Raw genomic sequence first — 20,481 nt, 5'->3', positions numbered from 1 at the left:
ATTTCATAGTTGTACAGCTTCACCTTTTTGTGTTGCCGTTGACATGGTTCTTCAGATGCGAGTCCTCTGATAGAGTAGCGAGTGCAAAATTAGCCTCCAGAACACTGTCAGACACACTCAGGGTAACTGGACTTAAAACAGACATAACAGGTACACACAGATTAGATTACTCAATGGCATCATTTTAAAACAAATATATTCAATTCAATAAATCAACATGGACTGGTTCACAAGAATACAAATAATATATAAACAAGCAAACCCTGACAACAAGCAGAGAGAAAGAAAAAAGCCAACATGAAATAATAACTAGCTATTCACTTTCTTAATAAACATCCCTGATCTATCTACCTCATAGAACAGGGGTTTTCAAACTAGGATCTGGGGACCACCAGCGGGCCGCAAAGCGGTGTTAGGGGGTCCGTGGAAAATTTCAAAGAAACATTTTATAATTTTTTTTTTTAACAATGAAATTTGACCGAAATCATCAGATTAATCACTATCATTTTATTATATTGACAGCAATAGTTTTTAACCGTAAGAAATAAAAACAAAACTGCATATATTTTTGTAATTAAAATATTTCCATAACCTACAGCTTGCTCACTGGAGGTTGTGAGGCCATATTCTCTGTAAAGCTTCTTTGGAACAATATTTATTGTAACTTATTTAAATGTAATTGAGAACATTTCTCTTCAGGTTTATACAAGTATTTCTGGTTTACATTAACATGGTCTAATGAAGAAAATAAGATAATAAAAAGATACATTGCAAACTTAATAAAAAGTACATATTTTTTAGAGATAATATTTCAGATATACTATATTAATAATTTCTTTTGGCTTTAGTACAATGATGATATAAAAACAATTATTTAATTTTGTCTTTACAAGGTCATGCATACTATTTTTCTGACAGTAAAATTGGGTCTTTATAAATTACAAGAAACTATGAAGCTGCCTTTATATTTTAAGAAGAGGCTCCCTCAGAAAGTTAGCGTCATATTTGGGGGTTCTTGGCATCAATAAGTTTGAAAACCCCTGACCTAGAATATTCTTTTTCACCTGGGGAGACATAGTCATTATATTTTAAGAGTTTTGCTTTGCTTGGCTGCAGTGCCCATGCTTTATGACCATGCAGAAGCCTCTTATTTTGAAGCTGTTAGGTTTCATACTGACACCGTTTACACCTGGTATTAAGATGCGTATTTGATGATCCAATTACATGTGATCAGTGCTAAATACTGGTCTAAACAGGGTCTAAAACGTTTTGTGATCAGATCACAAAAACCACATCCAGAGGTAGTCAAAAACGCATGTGACCACATCACATTTGAAGTGTAAATGATAATCCGTCCTGTATGCGTCCCGGCAGCAGTGAAGCTCCACCCCTCACCTGTCAAGTCAACCTGCCGGTTACAAGCAGTTTAAAAGGAAATAACCGTGTGTAAGAACTGAAATGGGAAGGTTTAAATAAAGTTAGTTTGTATGCGAGATATCGCGAGCATAGGAAAAAAGAGAGAGAGAGTTGGGAAGAGAGGAGGGAACGCTCAATGTAATCGGGTGGAACGAAGCAGAGTTAATGTTAAGAAATGTCGAAATAAACTCTCACAGCCCGTCACAGCACCTGCAGAGAGAACGACGACAACAACCTTATGATGACTACAGCCCCTCACGACGCTGCCATTCTGCTCACGATCATACTACATTTATGAAGACCCCCATCATCGGAGCCATTGCAGCTATCCCCCCCCCCCCCCACCCATCCTGTGCTCATAGGATGGGATTTCATGGTCAAACATGCAATTATGGTTGACATCCCACACGCACAACTACGACTGTATGACACTGCAGTATTTCTCTCTCCGCCACAGTCGTTCATTCAAGTACAGAGCGCCGCGATCACTATTGCACAGGTAACGGTGCCACCTATGTCAGAAATGGCAATCTCAGTTTCTATTAGAGACAGTGCTGACTTAGCACAACACCTAAAACAATTGCGCGAAGACTTCGGACACTGTCGTTCGGCCGGACTTAAACTCAAGCCATCTAAATGTCATCTGGCACGCCCCTCGGTTACGTTCCTGGGCCATCATGTCTCCAGCGCCGGAGTTGAGCCTGACCCATCAAACGTTGAGAAAGTTAAGACGTGGCCAATTCCAACGTCCGCCACGCAGGTCAGGGCTTTCTTAGGCTTATGTTCGTATTACCGAAGGTTTATCAGAAACTTCGCTCAGACGGCAGAACCCTTACGCCGGTTAACACACAAGGGTGTTACATTCACTTGGTCAGTTGAGGCGGATGAATCGTTTCGTGTCCTAAAGGAAGCATTGACGTCACGGCCTATTATGGCGTTTCTAAACCTTTCGATCCCCTTTTTACTTGACACAGACGCGTCCCTGTATTCGATTGGCTCTATCCTCTCGCAACAAGTGGACGGCAAGGAACATGTTATTGCATACGCCAACCACGTGCTATCAGCGTAGGAAAGGAAACGGTCCACTTTCGATTGAGAATTATTTGCCATTGTGTGGTCGGTGTGCCATTTCCACTACTACCTTGCGTGCCATCCATTTACTATCATCACCGACCACAAGCCTTTGGTCGGACTCAAAAAGCTCCTTTTGGACCATGATCCAACGGGCAGACGTGCACGTTGGGCAGTCGAATTAGATCTTTATGATTGGTGTGTGCGCCACCGTGAGGGTGCCAAACACTTGAATGCAGACGCTATGTCTCGACGGCCACATGTTGAGGTCGTTCAACATGATAATTGTGCCGAGAGGGAGTCCGCCGTGTCTTTGGTCGCAACGCAGACCCCATTGTTCGAGCCGCAGTTAAACCCGGCATCGACACCTGCGCAAACATCAAAGAAGCATGTTATTCTCTCGTAGTCGTGCCTGTTCCAAACTATGTCACAGCGAACCACATCCAAATTCAAAGTGACTGGAAAGTTGCGGAACAACAACGTTCTGACTCTGAGTTAGCCACCGTCCTCTCATGGGTAGAAGTGGGACAGAAGCCTCCTTTGTGGAGGCTCCGAAACACGTCACCATACGTTAGGAAACTGTGGTCACAATTTGGTCGTTTAAACATACATGAAGACGTCTTGTGTAGACTGTAGTGCAACTCTCCTGCTGATGACGTCTTCCAAATTATCATTCCGACGTCCTTGTTTCCAGACGTACTGACCCATGTTCACGGCGATCCTTCAGTTGGCCACTACGGCCATGCTAAAACCCTGAATAGGGCTAGACGATTCTTTTATTGGCCCTACATGTCTGCGGACATTTCCAAACATTGTTCTCGATGTGCAGCCTGTCAATCACAACGTTCGCCTGTGCACCGACCACAGGCTCCGCTCATTTCCATAACTCCCGATCGTCCATTCTAAATCGTCGTCGTGGACATAACCGAGCTACCTCATTCAACTAAAGGCAACCGTTATGTCTTAGTGATGATGGACCTGTACACTAAATTCGTGAATCTATATCCTATGAAGGATCAGACAGCTATCTCTGTGGCAGGTTGCATCTTTGACCATTATATATCGCAACATGGGGTTCCGGATGCCGGATGCCGGATGCCAAGGCAGACAATTCGAATCTGACCTCATTAAACATCTTTGTAAGTTAATGGACATTAAAAAGCTCCGCACATCTCCCTATCACGCCCAATGCAATGGTGCTGTGGAGCGCTTTAATCGCACCTTGAAAGATGAGCTTGCCAAATACCTCTTTGAGTCTGGTAGAGAATGGGATGAACACCTCCCAAACGGCATAGATGGTTTATAAAGACCAACAGTTTCAAACAAAAAAATAACTCCAGTTGTTACACGACAACAAATGCCATATCAAACATATGTAACCTGATTTGTCTTGATTAAGGTTTGCAAACCCTTAAATAAATAATAAATGTATTATTCATCTATATAGCAACAGAGAAAGCATTAAAAGCATAAGATTACATGTTTACTGATAGTGGCATCTGGTGTCCAAAGTTGGTACTGCATGCATTTTTTTGAAGAGAGAAAAAAAAAAGTTTGAAGAGAGAAAGTTTTTTTTTTTTTTTTTTTTTTTTGAAGAGAGAAAAAACAAATTTTTTTTTGAAGAGAGAAGAAAAAATTTTGGAAGAGAGAAAAAAAATGTAAGACTTAGGCTCAGGAAGGAACTGAGACACAATTTTTATTTTTTATTTTTTTACCTTGCGGTTCAGGGCTTCCATAATTAGCTTCTCCAGAGACAATTTAAAGAGAATATGATACAAAATTAATAGTTTATGTCACAATTTAACATATTATACAAAACAATTTAGTCATAAAAGTTAAATAAAAATATTAAATGAACACTTATTTTATAATAGACTAAGGTACTTGATACGTTGATTTTTCAGAATAATAATGAAGGTTATTAGTTTCATTATTCTGCATCACGAATGTGGTATCTGATATAGTTTTGATTTTACAACCATTATAATCAGGGTTTAATTGTGCTATTTGCAGTCAGAGACCATATCCACAGGTAAAACCTTTGATGGCCCCTCATTACCACAGTTAGATAAAAAATAATTATGGTAACAACAAACTATGGAATTTCTTAAGATAAACTAGCTGCTTAAGCACATTTAGAAATTATAACCAGTAGTGTAGTCTAGGGCATATGCCCACCTATCACCCACACCTATTAATTGAAATACATATTTAACATCAAGTTGCCATACCATGGTTCTTAGTAGTGTAGCCTACTGTACACCATACCAGCAAGAAACTTACTCTGATATACATTTTGTAAGTTTATGTGGGACTATATTTACAACAGTCATTTTTTTAATGAGGGGGTGGGGGTTGGGTCTTTCATAAATTCACAGTATGTCCACCTCTTCAGACACTACAACACCACTGATATATAACTACCACTGCCATGGGTTTAATCAGATTGAATTGATGCTGATCCCCTCACAGATACTGTAGATCAACTCCCCTAACTGATTATTTCATATACAACATATCTACCAAAATAACATTGTCACTACTACCATTATTATTTTTCAAATAAACCACAGTGAATTTTCATAAGAGGACTGCTGTTTGTTACTGCTTTAAATGAATGGATGACTAAAATCACTGCACTTTTTAAAAGAAAAAATAAATAATTCATATAAACAGGTTTTCATGAATTTTAAGACACATGGTCTCATCTACGCAGCAGCTGGAGAGAGGGAATGACAAAGATGAAAGAGGTGTCATCCAGACACACTTGTCTTACCTGTCAATCTGGGTGTTGGACACACCTCTTTCTCTTTCTATTTTTCATAATACTCCTTCCTTCTGCAACGTTTCAGAAATTGACATAAGATCAAATAATACTGAGAGCTTACAAGAGAGATGGAAATACAGGTTAAATGACAATTTCACGGAAATAAGGGACAGCTGGAGTACTATGAGGACATGACCACAGATTTCTGATGGAAATAAATACTCGTAGTTTGGATTGCAGCTCTTCCTGTAACTAGCATGAGTAAAACTTGAACATCAAGAGTGAATGTGCTTGTATGTGTGCATGCATCTCTGGTATGTAATTCTGTCTTTGTCAGTGTTGCATGATTGCCTGTGTCTATGTGAATGTATATGTTTATGTGAGTACAGGTCATGTAACATAGTCTTTCTACAGTTGAGTGTCAATGGCGGAGAACCCTGTCTCAGACCCTCAAGCCTTGCTGGAATCTATGCTTCAAAAATTATGGCTAAACACTCAAACCAACATTAGCTCATGCAGTTCGCCTGTTGAGTATAATGCTGAAACAGTGGAGGATTCATCCAAAGCAACAGCTTTTCAGATTGGATTTTCCCCCAGCAACAAAGAGCAAAACAGACACTCCTCCATTCGGAATAAGTTGGGGAATCCATGGACTCAACAATCAGCTCATTTTGGGGGTATGCAGGCCCCTTTTGGTAATCAACCTCCCAAAAGGATCAAGGGAGTCTCTTCTAAACCTAAACGTTCACCATTAATTTGGGGAGAACACAACCATTTTACATCTGAGAGGAGTAATGATGCCATTTCTGGTGTTGGAGAACAAGAGATGCCCAGACACAAGAAATGGAAACAATTTTCTCTGGAAGGGGAGACCAAAGGTGTCTCAAGTGTGCCACCTTTATACAAAACAGAGCCCTACCAAAACTCCCTTGACCTTTTAGCCCCGACATCAGCAACATCCACATTAGTGTTGGATAAACCAGAGGTCAAGGGTCAAAGGGGCATATGTAAATGGGATGTTGGGAAGGGGAAAAGTGAAGGCACCAGCATTTATGAGGAATCAGGGAAAACTACAAAGACAAGTAAGAAGTGGGGGGAGGCTAAAAGATGGGCCCAGAAGGTAAAGGAGAGATGGAGAGAAAGACACAGAAACACAGAGACCAGACAAAGAGATGACGAGAAAAGACAAGTACAGAATGTAGTACAAGTAAGTATTTGCACTTTTAGGTTTGATACAGTCATACATAATAAACACTACTATAGTAACTGTCAAAGCCAATTTTATAATTAGTGGTGTTTACTTGCCAAGGCAAAAATGACTATTAATATTGCTCATACATAGGGTTTGGCTGAACAAACCCTTTACCCTAAGTATTTAACTTCTGCATTAAACTCATCTGCACAGTTTGTGCTACAGACATAAATAATAGCTCAAATTGTGCTGCTTTTTAAAGAGAGGTGTGCTATTACTTTTTGAAGTGATCAGGCTTGCGATTTTCGACTGATGGATGATAAAATGGGTGAAAAATCCCAGAGATTTATGTTGAAGGGGGGACCTGACTCATATCTGAGGGACTGAAATATCACAGAGACTTGGGTGGTGGGCTCTTTTGACTTGGGCCAGTAATCAACCGCCTAGCATCATCCGGAACACTCTAGCAATTACCAAGCAACCACATAGCAATGTGCTAGAAAACACTCAGATCACCATAGCAACCGCATAGCAAGCCCTTGCCAACCACACTAGCATTGTGGCAGTGAGATTTGTAAGCTAATTTTTCACACCTAGCAACCACCCAGAACACCCAATGACCTACCAACTACATATCAATGTGCTAAAACACTCAGAACACTACAGTAACTGCATAGCAACCTATTGGCAACCATCCTAGCATTGTGGAGTGAGTTTAGCAAGTTAGATTTGCCACCCAGCAACCCCCCAGAACACCCATGCAACAACCTAGCAACTACATAGCAATATGCTAAAAAAAAAAAAAAAAAAAAAAACTCAGAACACAATAGTATCTGCATAACAACCCCTTGGTAACCACCCTAGCATTGTGGAAGTAAGTTTTTCCAGTTCGATCTGAGAGGATTCTGGCAACCACATAGCAATGTGCTAAAAATACCGAACAGCTTAGTAACTGCCTAGCAGCTGCTTGGCAAACATCGTAGCATAGTGACAATGAGTTTTGCAAGCTTGATTTGCCATCTAACAACCACCCAGAACACCCATGCAAAGACTATATAGATATTAGTTTAATTTTTTTTTAATGCATGATTTCTTGTAAAAGCGCTATACAAATAAAAATGACTAGACTTGACTTGACCTGGCAACCACATAGCAATGTGCTAAAAACACCCAACACCTTAGCAACTGCCTAGCAACCCCTTGGCAGCAATCTTAGCATTGTGACAATGAGATTGGCAAGATTGATTTGACACCTAGCAACCACCCAGAACACCCAAGCAATGACCTAGCAACCACATAGCAATGTGCTAAAAGCAGTTAACAAAATAGCAACTGCACTGCAACCTCTTGGCAACCACTCTATCATTGTGGCAGAGGACTGGTACTAAGATGCGACCCCTCCCCCACACTCAACCATGTTGTGGCAGTGAGTTTTACAAGCTAGATTTGCATGCACCACACACTATGTATCTAGTATTTGCTTAAAAAATATGTCTCTTTCTGTAATGCTTTTATAAAATCATGTGTCCTCATGTCTTTTATTCAGAGTAATCTCTCTCCAATATTGGTGCCTACTGATGTGAACAACACAACTACAGCAGTCACTGAGGATCCAAATATCCACGATGAACCTAACAACACAGAATTGGATGAATCTGCCCTCTGTTCACTCAGCCACATAAGGTAACCTCATCAGCCAATGACATTAGCACAAGAGAAATATGTGTAGAAATATGTATTAGACATAGTCATCAAACCACAGGTGTGATCCATGAGAACATATTAATCACTTTCTCTCTCAAGTAAAACTGCAGATAGAAAGAATGTGGACACCACCATGGTTTTGAAATGAAATGCTCAACAAGTACATATGGGTGTGGTATTTGGGTGTCCATATACTTTTGGCCTTATAGTGTATATTAAAATTTAATTCATAAACATTTTCCCATTCTTTCATCCTCTCTGTCAGAGAAAATCTTTTCTCCTTTGGCACTTCTAATTTGATATTCAATGGAACGGAGTGGGCTCAGTTTAACAGCAGCACACAGGAGGACCAATCACAGGAGTCACCAAGTAGTATTGACCAATCATGTAAAGAAGAATGGAATGGCAAATGGAATCATTCAAGAGTGACTCAACCAGAAATGTTGCTCCCTGAGAGCTTTACACAAGACGTGGCCTTCAATAAGCATGTTTACAACGAAATGGAGATGTCCAAGATCAGTTTTCTTCCTTCAGATGTTCAAGATCTCACTGCAAATCAATCACAAATGTATGATTTATTTACAAACCAGTTACAAACCACCAATCAGAGCTTCAACAAGTCTCAAAACAGTGAGCAAACAAGTGAACAATCACAGTTTTCTCACCAACCCTCATACGAATCAATGGCAAATGAGCATAGTGTTCCGCATTTGATAAGTATTCAACAAAGTCGGTCCCAACCACAAGTGTACAACCCCAGCTATAACCAGCCTCAAAGTGGGAAAGAAGATTCCATCCCTATTTTGGACTTGTCACATGTTAAGGTATGAATTAAAGCCGTAAGAAACAAAAGTGATTTATATTGTTAATAGTAATCAGCATTTAAAGGAGTGATGATATACAATTTTTATTATTTTAATGGTCTTTGTGGTTCACTTATAATGTTAGTAAAGATTTGTGCACTAAAAACAGTCATGTATTTGAAAAACTTGATAATTTTCCACCATCATTCTGACCCTCTGTCAGAAATACTTTGTTTTGGTGCTGCTTCTCCTTTAAGACTTGACAGCAAATGCCCAAGTCTAATGTTCTCTGCTCTTGACCGACGTGCTCTCACTCTTTGCCATCTCACTGCTCACCGCTACTGGGCGGAGCTGTGGTAGTGAAAAGGTAAAGTATAGGTGGTTTTGGCAGCTTGGTTTCAACAAATGCTCTTTTTGCAGTGAGGAGGAAGTTTTGAGTTCTGAAACATACAGTGTATTTTTGTAGTACAATGACCTCTTATATATCAAAAGATCAAGGAAAATGTTATTCCTCAAGTCATGACTCCTTTAATAAAAATAGTATAATGGATGGATGGATCATTTAACCTGTCTGTAAAAATTAGTAATGTGTCAGTTCATTTTTTTTCAGGCTCCATGAATTACTCTATGCTACTCCTGAGTATGTTTTGGTAATTAAAAAAAAAAAAGATTTTTAGAGGCACTTGCACTTAAAGAAAGCATCACTGTATTAATTGCTCATTAATTTAAAAACAATTTTTTTAACAGTTAGCAACACTCTAGCAGCCACCTAGAACACAATGAGTTTTGCATGGGCAAGCACCACTCACATTTTCTTAATATGTACAGTTGAAAATTATAGTTTATTAGTTATTACTATGAAGGTACCATGCATGCTTTTTATAAAAAAAAAAAAAAAACATTTCTCTCGTTTTCTCCCCAATTTGGAATGCCCAATTCCCAATGCACTCTAAGTCCTCGTGGTGGCATAGTGTGTCTGAGTCCGTCAATCCACACATCTTATCACGTGGCTTGTTGAGCACGTTACCGCAGAGACATAGCGTGTGTGAAGGCTTCACGCTATTCTCCGCGGCATCCACGCACAACTCACCACGCGCCCCACTGAGAGCGAGAACCACATTATAGCAACCACAAGGAGGTTACCCCATGTGACTCTACCCTCCCTAGCAATCGAGCCAATTTGGTTGCTTAGGAGACCTGGCTGGAGTCACTCAGCACGCCCTGGATTCGAACTCGTGACTCCAGGGGTGGTAGTCAGTGCCTTTACTCACTGAGCTACCCAGGGCCCGTTTCAGCCCATTTCAGCCCAACCATGTGTGCTTTCTAAGTAACAGAGGGTGTGTGAAAATATAACATGACAAATATTATATTTGATTTCTTTTTTTAATAGAAACTCATTTATCATTTCTTATTTTGTAATCTTTTCTTTGCATTATTGCTTTCTTTCGATCTCTCAGCCAATGAACAGTTCCTCCATAAAATCACGCATATCTCTGGGTCGTAAAAGAGAGCACTGGACTAAAAGAAGAAATCCATTTGAAGACACAAGACAAGACATGGAGGACGAGGACCACGGAAACTCTTTCATGGCCGCCTACTCTTCAAACTCCACCCACAGCAACTCACCCACGACTTCTCTCCAGAACTCTGAAGATTCTGATTTTTCCAAAACTATGGAGACAGTGGTTAAAAAGGTATGGTGTTACTGTATTTTTCTTCAATTAAGTCCATTTTATCAACTTATATTTATGAAGATTAAAGCAGACATTTGGTGTGGACACATAATTTTGACTCCAAAAACCACAATCTGGCTAAAATACTGCCAATTGAACCCTTGGATTGGCTCTTTGATGCTGAAAACAAAGCTTTGGGTCAGAACAATGTGGGTTTGTTACCTCATAGCCACATGTTAGTGTTATTGTTTGGAGGTGGTTGTTGTTTAATGCTTTTATTAGATTGTAGACTGGGTTGTGCTGAATTTGTAGCACTTGTCATGTGAGGCCACAGACAACAGATATTTAAAAACAATAACCTTCTGTGATGTGTCACTAAAATTCCTTACGCTGACAGATACAACATTCTGTAATTAACATTAATCAAGAACCTGCACTGCTACAGAAAAAGTGTTAAGAAATAACATAGGTCCTCTCAGTGTACAGACCTTAGCAGGGACGGGGTAAAGGTAAACAAAAAAGGCATTGATTGTTTTTTTGTTTTTTGAATGAGTAGTAATTATAAATTCTTAACTAATTTCTTAGCTTTCTGAGTATTTAACCATTTACTTGTATATACAGTATATATCGTACATAATTTTTTTAATGTTTCCTTTATCACAAATAATAGCCTATTCTGTTATATTTCTCACAAAATGCACCATGGTATTACACTTGTTTATTTATTTATTTTCAGACATGGTCTGTGATAACCCCATGTTTATGACATGCATCATAGTAAAACCATGGTATTTTTTAAAGTACCTTGCAGTACCATGACAGTATCTTGAACATGATCAATCATTCAGTACCATGACATTACCCTGGTAACGTAGTGCATGGTGCGAAGGCGTGATGAGAAAGTGTGAGCACTAGGCGATCGACCGTGTTCCACGAATGCTACAGGGCTTTGAATAACGTATAACATGCGATTAAGGGCAGTCGGTGGAGTTTCTGGTGCCCCCCTATAATGGTGCCCCCCTAGGGAGTTGGTGCCCTACACAGGCTGCATAATATGTGTATAGTGAGCTGCGGTACTGTGGAAGCCTAATGGTATTTTTCTGAAAATGATTAGCCTAATGGCTTATTAGTTTCTACAAAACCAAACTGGCTTTGGCTGAACCTGGATTTTTGCTTCCTTGAAGGGCACTGCTGCAGGAGGGGATGCCACTCAAAAGCTCTTTCAAAACAAAAGTGAGAAAATGAATCTTTTCTCAGAGGGACCTTCCACAAGACTGTTAGTGAAGGTTACATTCATACAGTAATGCCATGTTTTCATGAGTACCCACTTCAATGGTTCTGCAGTTTGGAGGGATTATAGGGCATAGAGAAGATCACTTGCAATTGGTATCCGCCCCCGATCTGCTGTAGCGCGCTATTAAAGCCACCTCCACTTAATTTTCTTTAATACACCCACGATTTACAAATAAATCTCATAATCTCTTACTGTTATTGTGAGATTATGATAAAATTTTAATTTTGTTTTAACTATTTTAATGTAATTTTTTAAATATCTCCCCTTGCGCCCCTGCTGCCCCCATTCTGTGCACGTCAGTGGGTCCTATCAAGCTTTGACACCAGTGATAGGGCCGATATTTGTAATATATTCAACTAGTAATTCATCAATATTTTTTTATTTTTTTTAGTCCTTATGACTTTTGTGCTTTATTCCAAGTATTCTGAAGTCATATGATAGTTTTGTGTGTGGATCAAGCAGTTAGTTGAACTTTTTAGCCAGTTCTTTTTAAAGACCGAGTTGAACCGGTTCATAAATCAGACTGAATAATTACACCTGAACAACTGATCCTGTTCTTTTTTTTTTGTAATAAAATTTTTTATTAAATCATACATGAGCAATGAAATATAAACATATATATATAAAATCAACATTTAAACCCCATATATATATATATATATATATATATATATATATATATATATATATACATACATATATACACATACATATATACATACATACATATACAAACATATATATATATATATATATATATATATATATATATATATATATATATATATATATATATATATATATATCTACACATACACACATACATACACACACATAATAATCATACTAACTATATTACACTACTCTCTCCACACCCCACCCGAGAGCCCTCCAAAAATTCCAAATAATTGCCCCATTTCCGAATAAACTTATCCAAGCCACCCCGTCTTCCCGATGACACCTCCTCATAAGCTGCCACCCTCCCCACCTCCGTGCACCACTCCGGATATGGGGGTGCACCAGCTGACCTCCAACCCCTCAAAATAACCTGCCTGGCGATCATCACACATGTCAGAACCCAGTTCTCTATATAGCCATCCCCCACATTGATGACCGCCCCATCGCCCAGAACACAAAGTCTGGGGCAAAACAAAACCTGAGTGCCCACCACGTCGCACACAAAATTCTGAACTTTTGACCAGAATTTCTGGATCTTGACACACCACCAAAAAACATGGGACATGTCTCCATCCTCCGATTGGCATCTCCAGCAGGTGGGTGTGTCTTTAAGACCAAGCCTATACAGTCTAGAGGGGGTCAAAATTTTGAATTGTAAAAGAGGCACCCTTGGATCACTAGACGCAGACTCTTAGCCCACACTCCTTCCTCCAATGCCAAATTGAAATCTTTCTCCCATACTCTCTTGAGAGAAGTTAAGGCTCCGTCCCCCATACTCTGAATTAACGGGGAGCAGTACACTGATGCCTCATGACCTTTTTCAAAAGCCGCAATCACCTCTCCCAAAGCATCTGCCTCCTTAGGTGGATGTGTGCTACTCCCAAAAATAGTACAAAGCAGGTGGCGTAGTTGTAAATACCTATAAAACTGAGGTCTGGGGATCCCAAAATGTTGGATCAAGTTTTCAAATGATCTCAACACACCACTTTCATATAGGTCACCGAGTGTAGCCACAATCCACTCCGGCCAGCAGAAAGGAGACTTGCCAATACACAGTCTTGGGTTCTGCCGTATGCTCAAGGCAACATTTAAATAAGTGTCCAATTTAAACAATCTGGACACTTTAGTCCATACCGAGTGTAAATATGAAATAACGGGGTGTAACTTAACTTTTCCGATTAGTTTGATAGAGATGCTTTGTAATGGCGAAATAGGGGCAAGAGCTGCCTGTTCAATAACAAACCAGGGAGGGGCTCTCTCAGGTGGAAGTGACCAATGAGCCAAATGTCTGAGACTGAACGCATATTAATAAAACAAAATCTTTGGTAGGCCGAGCCCTCCTTTGTCTATCGGCCTATGTAACTTATTAAAATGCAATCTGGGACGTTTACCATTCCAAATTAAGGACTTCGCTATGCTATTTTTATTTCTTGAAATAAGAGAGGGAGACATCTACAGGGAGAGATTGTAGCAGGTAGTTAAATTTTGGAATACAATTCATTTTAATAACATTAACCTTCCCAATCATAGATAAATGTAATGAAGCCCACCTGCTCACATCGCTCGAAAACCTTTTTATTAAAGGGTCAAAATTAACACTAACTAAATCAGACAAATTTGCTGGGAATAAAATCCCCAAATACTTAATGCCCTGTTTGGGCCACTGGAAGGCACCCGGCTTAAAAGCCGTTACTGGGCAGTGCGCTGTCAGAGACAAAGCTTCGGATTTAGCCCAATTGACTTTGTATCCTGAGAACTTGGAAAAGGAATTAATAATTCTGTGGAGGCAAGGCATAGATCTAATGGGGTCAGAGACAAATAATAAAATATCATCTGCATAAAACTAAAGCTTATGCGCCACTCCTCCTGCCATTACCCCTGGAAAATCATCCTTCTTTCTTATCGCGGCTGCTAATGGTTCCAGGGCAAGACAGAACAACGAGGAAAGAGGGCAGCCCTGCCGAGTGCCCCTATTCAGAGTAAAATAATCTGAAATTAATCCATTTGCTTGTACTGCTGCTACAGGGTGTCTATAAAGTAACTTAATCCAACCAATAAATGTACTCCCGAACTCATACATTTCCAAAATCTTTAAAAGATAATCCCATTCTACCATATCAAACGCCTTTTTGGCATCAAGTGAGATGGCAGCGATCGGAGATCGATCATTCGCTACTGACCATATGATATTGATGAGACGCCTGATGTTATCAGAAGAGCTGCGGCCCCGAATAAACCCCACCCGATCTATATGTATAAGAGATGTCATAACTTTACTTAATCGATTAGCCAAAATTTTGTACAATATTTTTACATCTAGTTGGATCAGGGAGATTGGATGGTAACTTTTACACTCGCTTGGATCTTTGTCCTTTTTAAGAATCAGACTGATCCGGGCTTGTGTCCTGGTTGGAGGAAGCTTTCCATTCTTTAATGATTCAGTATAAACTTCTAACAAAAGTGGAGCCAGTTCTGTAGCATACAATTCTGCGGCAAAACCATTTGGCCCCAGAACTTTGCCAGATGGTAGGGACTTAATTACCTCGTCAAGCTCCTCCAAGGTTATCTCAGAATCAAGAGAGTTTTTTTGCTCAGTCGTCAGTTTAGGAAGATCTAATGGTTCCACAAAGTTTCTAATATCTTCATCAGTAGACGAAGACATGGAACTATAGAGATCAAGATAGAATTCTTTAAAAGCATTATTAATATCAATGGCTGAAGTAAAAATTTCACCACCAGAAGATTTCACTGAGGGAATGGTAAAAAAAGACTCTCTCTGCTTTATATATCTAGCTGAAAGCTTCCCTGCTTTGTCACCCGACTCAGAGTCTGACTGTCTTGCCTTGAAAAACCAAAACTCCACTTTCCGTGACAAAATAGTATTATATCTGTACTTCAATCGGGTCAATTCTCTGAGGCCATCAGCTGACATACGGCACTTCAGCTCTGTCTCGGCACTTTTAATATTTCCTTCCAACTCCATAAGTTCTTGTGCTTTGGATTTTTTGATGAATGAGGCATACTGTATGATCTGACCCCTAAGAACCGCCTTAAGTGCCTCCCAAGCCACGCCCACAGAGGATACTGAGGACCAGTTGGTCTCCATATAAATATTGATTTCAGTCTTTAACATTTGTTGGAAATCAGGATTTCGCAGAAGGGATACATTAAGGCACCAACTATATGATTTATTTTTCTCTATATGTGGCAACACCTCTAAACTCACCAGGGCATGATTCGAGACTAAAATGTTTCCAATTGAGCAATCAACAACAGATGAAATGAGGGATTTGGATATTAAAAAAAAATCTGTTCTAGAATAAATTTTATGGACTGATGAAAAAATGTATAGTCCCTACCAGATGGTTCAAAAGTCTCCAAATATCTGTAAGACCAAGATTTTTTACACATCCTGTGAAGCGTCAATGTTGCTCTAGGGGGCTTGCACACTTTTGCTTCACTATGATCAAGGACAGAGTCCATCAAAAGATTAAAGTCTCCTCCCAATATTATATCATGAGGGGTGCCAGCGGTTTGCAACATCCCTTCAAGATCTATAAAAAAGCCCTGATCATCAGCGTTAGGTGCGTAAATATTAGCCAAAATCAACCTTTGTCCTTGAATTTCTGCTAAAACAATAATGACTGTTCCTAATTTATCTTTAGTCTGTCTGAGACATTTGAATTGTAGATGTTTATTTACCAATATAATGACTCCCTTGCTCTTACTTGAGCCAGCACTAAAGAAAACATGTCCACCCCATATCTTCCCAAATTTTTCAGCTTCCTGCGGGGAAAGATGCGTTTCTTTAAGAAACACTACATCATGTTTCTTACGTTTAAGAAAAGCAATAACCTTCCTTCTTTTTATGGGGTGCCCCAACCCATTTACATTCCATGTGGAGAGAGATAGTACACTCATATTAACATTTGACATTTTGATATAGCAGAAAAAATACATTGTGTGTCAAAAACAAAATTATACAGACCACATTCCCCATTAGTGAAACAATCAAACCCCGAACTTCCCCCCAAACAAAACAAACAGAAAAAAGAAAAATGTGCGCATTAACCCCGCGCACGAAAGCGCCAACCGGCGACAATCCCTTTAAACTCAAAAGGTCCATGAACGCCCACGAGTCCCCACGACAACTTTGCCATCGGATTGCTCAATTTTGCCTCACAAATTTGTGAGGCAAAATTACATAACAGAAAATACTTTGTAAAATAAACCCAGCAAATAGGAAGAATGAACACAAAGAACATGTAGATTCATTCACAGAACTGTCTCAAAGGTGTGGTCTTCCACAAAACAAATACCAGCCGATATAAAACCGTTCAGATTCCTCAGACAGACAAACGAATATTCAGTGAGCCAGCTGTTATGAGTTCAGCGGATGACGTAATCATTCCAATGTCCCGTAAAAAACTCAAAACAAACTACAGCCAGCAGGAGGAATAAGCACGAAGAACGAACAGATTAATCCACAGCTGTTCCAAAGGAGTGATATTCAATAGAACCAGCTCCAGCCGCTAGGCGGAACCAATACAAAAAGAAACAAAACCAGCATCCCGGTTCCATGCCGGATGGTCGAGTCAATTCACTCGGAGGCCGCATAAATGTATATAACATGACTTACACAATCCGTTAACTTCATAAAAGACATCCTTTGTGTGAGCATGTAGATATTTTGCGGTCATCCGTAGTGTCCACTCTCAAACTGGCCGGGAACTTCCATGCAAAATTTCTTTAAGGAAAAATGTTATTCACAAAACAAGCTCCGACCGCTAGGCAGAGCCAACGTAAAAGGAAAAAAAGAAACCAAAATGACGCCCAGCTTCCTCAAGAGTAAGTACAGCGAGTCGACCCACTCACATGAGAAACATCCAATGGTTTACTCAGACATTGATTCAATAAAAGACATTGCCTGATTTTTACATGTAAATACTTTGAGACCGTTTTTCGTTTCTATTCTCAGTTTAGCTGGAAACATCAGAGCAAACGAGATCTTTTTCTGATGTAAGAGTTTCTTACATTCCTTGAACCGATCGCGTTTCTCTCTTGTTGAACTTGCAAAGTCAAGAAAACATTATGGTTCTTCCAAGAAAGCTTCCCTTTGCTCCTCACCTGGCGCAACACAAGATCTTTATCGGATGATCTGGTTGGCCAGAATCGGTTGGGGCCTATCTCCCTCAGCAGATCTGTGAGCTGGGACTCTGTGAGCTCGCTTGATTTCCAGCTTGTGGCCTGTTATGTCGAGTAGACTTGGGAAAAGCTCGTCTAGGAATTTCACCATATCTCTGCCCTCCTCATGCTCAGGAATTCCAACAATTCGAACGTTATTCCTGCGGCTTCTATTCTCAAGATCTTCAAGCTTTTCAAGGAGATGTTCCAAATCAGCTTTGGTCACGGGCGGATTAGCGGTTAATTCCTTCTCCGAAGATTCCAGAAATCGATTCGTTTTTCAACATCAGTCACTCTTGTATACAACATATTACAGCGAGATCCTCCAAGTCAGCAAGAATCTTCATCAAAATCACCAACATGTTGGACAACTGATGCTGGATTCCTTCTCCCGCCGCGCCATCCAAATTGAGTCCCCAGTCTGTAGGTCTGTCGGGGCTTTCATCCTGAACACGTAAGTGTCTTATAATGTCTCCAGAGCCCGAGGATTTTGACTTCTTTGCCATGTTTTGCATCAAAGAGCAAATGTGTAACTGGGTGTATCAAAATTCACCAGATTATAACATGAAAATAATTAAAAACTTAGCAAAGTGCGCAGAGCTCGTTGCTCACACGTCTGCCTCTTGCATCACATCACGTTGCGACCCGTAATTCATCAATATTTGAGATTATCAGTACACTACAAAAATTTATTTTAAGATTTATGCATTTCAATTTGAATCCAATTTCAATTTCATAGCAAAATTCCATAAAATTGAATCGAGTAATCTTTAATAAAAAATAAAAAATAAAAATATTTTAAGTTGTATTAATTTAATTTTGTTGGAATTTGATTGAATTTAGATATGAAACTGAAATGCGTACATTTTAAAAATTGGCTCAAATATTTTTTGGAGTGTACTGGCTGATAACTGTGCCTCTTAGAACAGAAGTTGTTCTGTTACAATTATTTGAATTTTGAGTTAAGACTGCAAAATAAGATTATTTAATTCCCTATTTTTTTTTTTTTTTTTTTTTTGTGTGTGTCATTTACCATTATTAATCTGCAGTATGTATCAGTAAAAGCCTACTGTCTAAATCAGCCACACTGCTATCCAGGGCAGTTTCTGGGCACATGTGGACCCTAAGTGAAATCGGACTAGTGTATATTCTTACATTCTCCCTTCCCTTTCGGGCCACAAGGGTGTCCCTTGTCTAATTGAGCCATAGCAGCTGCCTGAGTCTTACATGTAGCTTTAAATATACAGTATTTTATATACAGTATATATACAAAACTGAAGATTTCATACAAAGGTGTACACTACAGTCTTTAAAGACAAAGGACAACTGGCTCTAGCAAGGACAGAAAGAGATGTGGAAGGTCAGATGTACAACTAAACAAGAGGATAAGTTCATCAGAGTCTCTAGTTTGAGAAATAGACGCCTCACATGTCCTCAGCTGACAGCTTCATTGAATTCTACCTGCTCAACACCAGTTTCATGTACAACAGTAAAGAGAAGACTCAGGGGTGCAGGCCTTATGGGAAGAATTGCAAAGAAAAAGCCACTTTTGAAACAGAAATGAAAAGGTTAGAATGGGCAAAGAAACACAAACATTGGACAACAGATAATTGGAAAAGAGTGTTAAGGATCTTAACCCCATTGAACTTTTGTGGGATCAGCTACACTGTAAGGTGCATGAGAAGTGCCCGACAAGACAGCCACATCTAGGGCAAGTGCTACAGGAAGCGTGGGGTGAAATGTCACCTGAGTATCTGGACAAACTGACAGCTAGAATGCCAAGGATTTGCAAAGTTGTCATTGCTGCACGTGAAGGATTTTTTGATGAGAACTCTTTGAAGTAGTTTAAGAAGTTCTGAATATTTTTTTCAAATTGTAATAGTAATTTTTCACATTATTAATGTCCTGACTATACTTAGTGATCAGTTGAATGCCAATTTGGTGAATAAAAGTAACAATTTCTTTCCATAAGAGCAAAATCTGTACATTATTCCAAACTTTTGGCCGCTTGTGTGTGTATGTCTATCTATCTATCTATCTATCGCTAGAAACTGCACTGCTGCTATCTAGCTGTCGGTATCAGCATCGGCCATTGAAAGCCCCTGAATGGTTTACCAGTGACACTGTTGTTTTGATAGTGTGCATAATACATGGACATATTAGTTGTGATGTAAGATACTAAAATATAACAAATGTTTTTAATTCACATGTCTATCATAAAAAATCGATATGTATACAGAATGAATAAACTGTAATCATATTTGTGTTCACAATTAAAATAGATAATGCCATTGTTTATTTTCTTCTTCCAGAGGAGAATGGAAGATTCTCGTTGTGTTCGATTCGCTGAGGAGGTGGTCATCTTCCCACCTAGCTTCATCTCTAAGGATGACGATGATTGTTTAGAAGACGATTGTCCAGAGGAACCTTCTCCCCACTCCTCTTTCCCTAAGTGGATTAGGTCTTTAAAACCCAAACCGACTAGAAAACACAAATTTTAACTTCCTTCTGGGTGGGGCTGCACCCTTGAAATTCTGCAGCTAAAAGAAACAGTGTCTGAATGACCAAGGCAAGATGTGGACATGGCACATATTAGCAGGGCAACTTAAACTATCACTGCAATAGCGATCTGAGTAGATTATTGTTAATTATGAAAATATATAGCTCTCCTACAGAGCTACTACACCTGATAGGAAAAC

General features: G+C 39.4%; 1 protein-coding gene across 2 annotated transcripts; it reads left to right on the top strand.

Annotated features, from left to right (window-relative positions):
- The first annotated feature begins 108 nt into the window (after window positions 1–108).
- Window positions 109–20,302, top strand: LOC127417929 (uncharacterized). 2 transcript variants are annotated; one of them, XM_051658201.1, is made up of 6 exons: window positions 109–5,568; window positions 5,669–6,461; window positions 7,993–8,129; window positions 8,416–8,974; window positions 10,411–10,647; window positions 20,095–20,302. In XM_051658201.1, the coding sequence occupies exons 2-6, from the start codon at window positions 5,679–5,681 to the stop codon at window positions 20,281–20,283; spliced, it is 1,905 nt and encodes a 634-aa protein (XP_051514161.1). In that variant the 5' UTR covers window positions 109–5,568; window positions 5,669–5,678; the 3' UTR covers window positions 20,284–20,302. The 2 variants fall into 2 exon arrangements, with proteins under 2 accessions (XP_051514161.1, XP_051514160.1); XM_051658200.1 differs by having other exon boundaries at window positions 109–6,461.
- The last annotated feature ends 179 nt before the right edge of the window (window positions 20,303–20,481 follow it).

This window comes from Myxocyprinus asiaticus, chromosome 27 (assembly GCF_019703515.2).
Source record: "Myxocyprinus asiaticus isolate MX2 ecotype Aquarium Trade chromosome 27, UBuf_Myxa_2, whole genome shotgun sequence".
In the NCBI taxonomy this organism is placed as follows: Eukaryota; Metazoa; Chordata; class Actinopteri; order Cypriniformes; family Catostomidae; genus Myxocyprinus; species Myxocyprinus asiaticus.
The sequence above is the reverse complement of the archived record's forward strand: the minus strand, read 5'-3'. Positions and strand labels throughout refer to the sequence as shown.

What these genes read in the sequence shown, in the direction of transcription:
- LOC127417929 (XM_051658201.1), top strand. Translation starts at nt 5,679, where the DNA reads ATGGCGGAGAACCCTGTCTCAGACCCTCAAGCCTTGCTGGAATCTATG. An exon ending in AAGTACAGAATGTAGTACAA is followed by an intron (nt 6,462 to 7,992) that starts GTAAGTATTTGC and finishes TCTTTTATTCAG; the next exon opens with AGTAATCTCTCTCCAATATT. An exon ending in TGGAGACAGTGGTTAAAAAG is followed by an intron (nt 10,648 to 20,094) that starts GTATGGTGTTAC and finishes TTCTTCTTCCAG; the next exon opens with AGGAGAATGGAAGATTCTCG.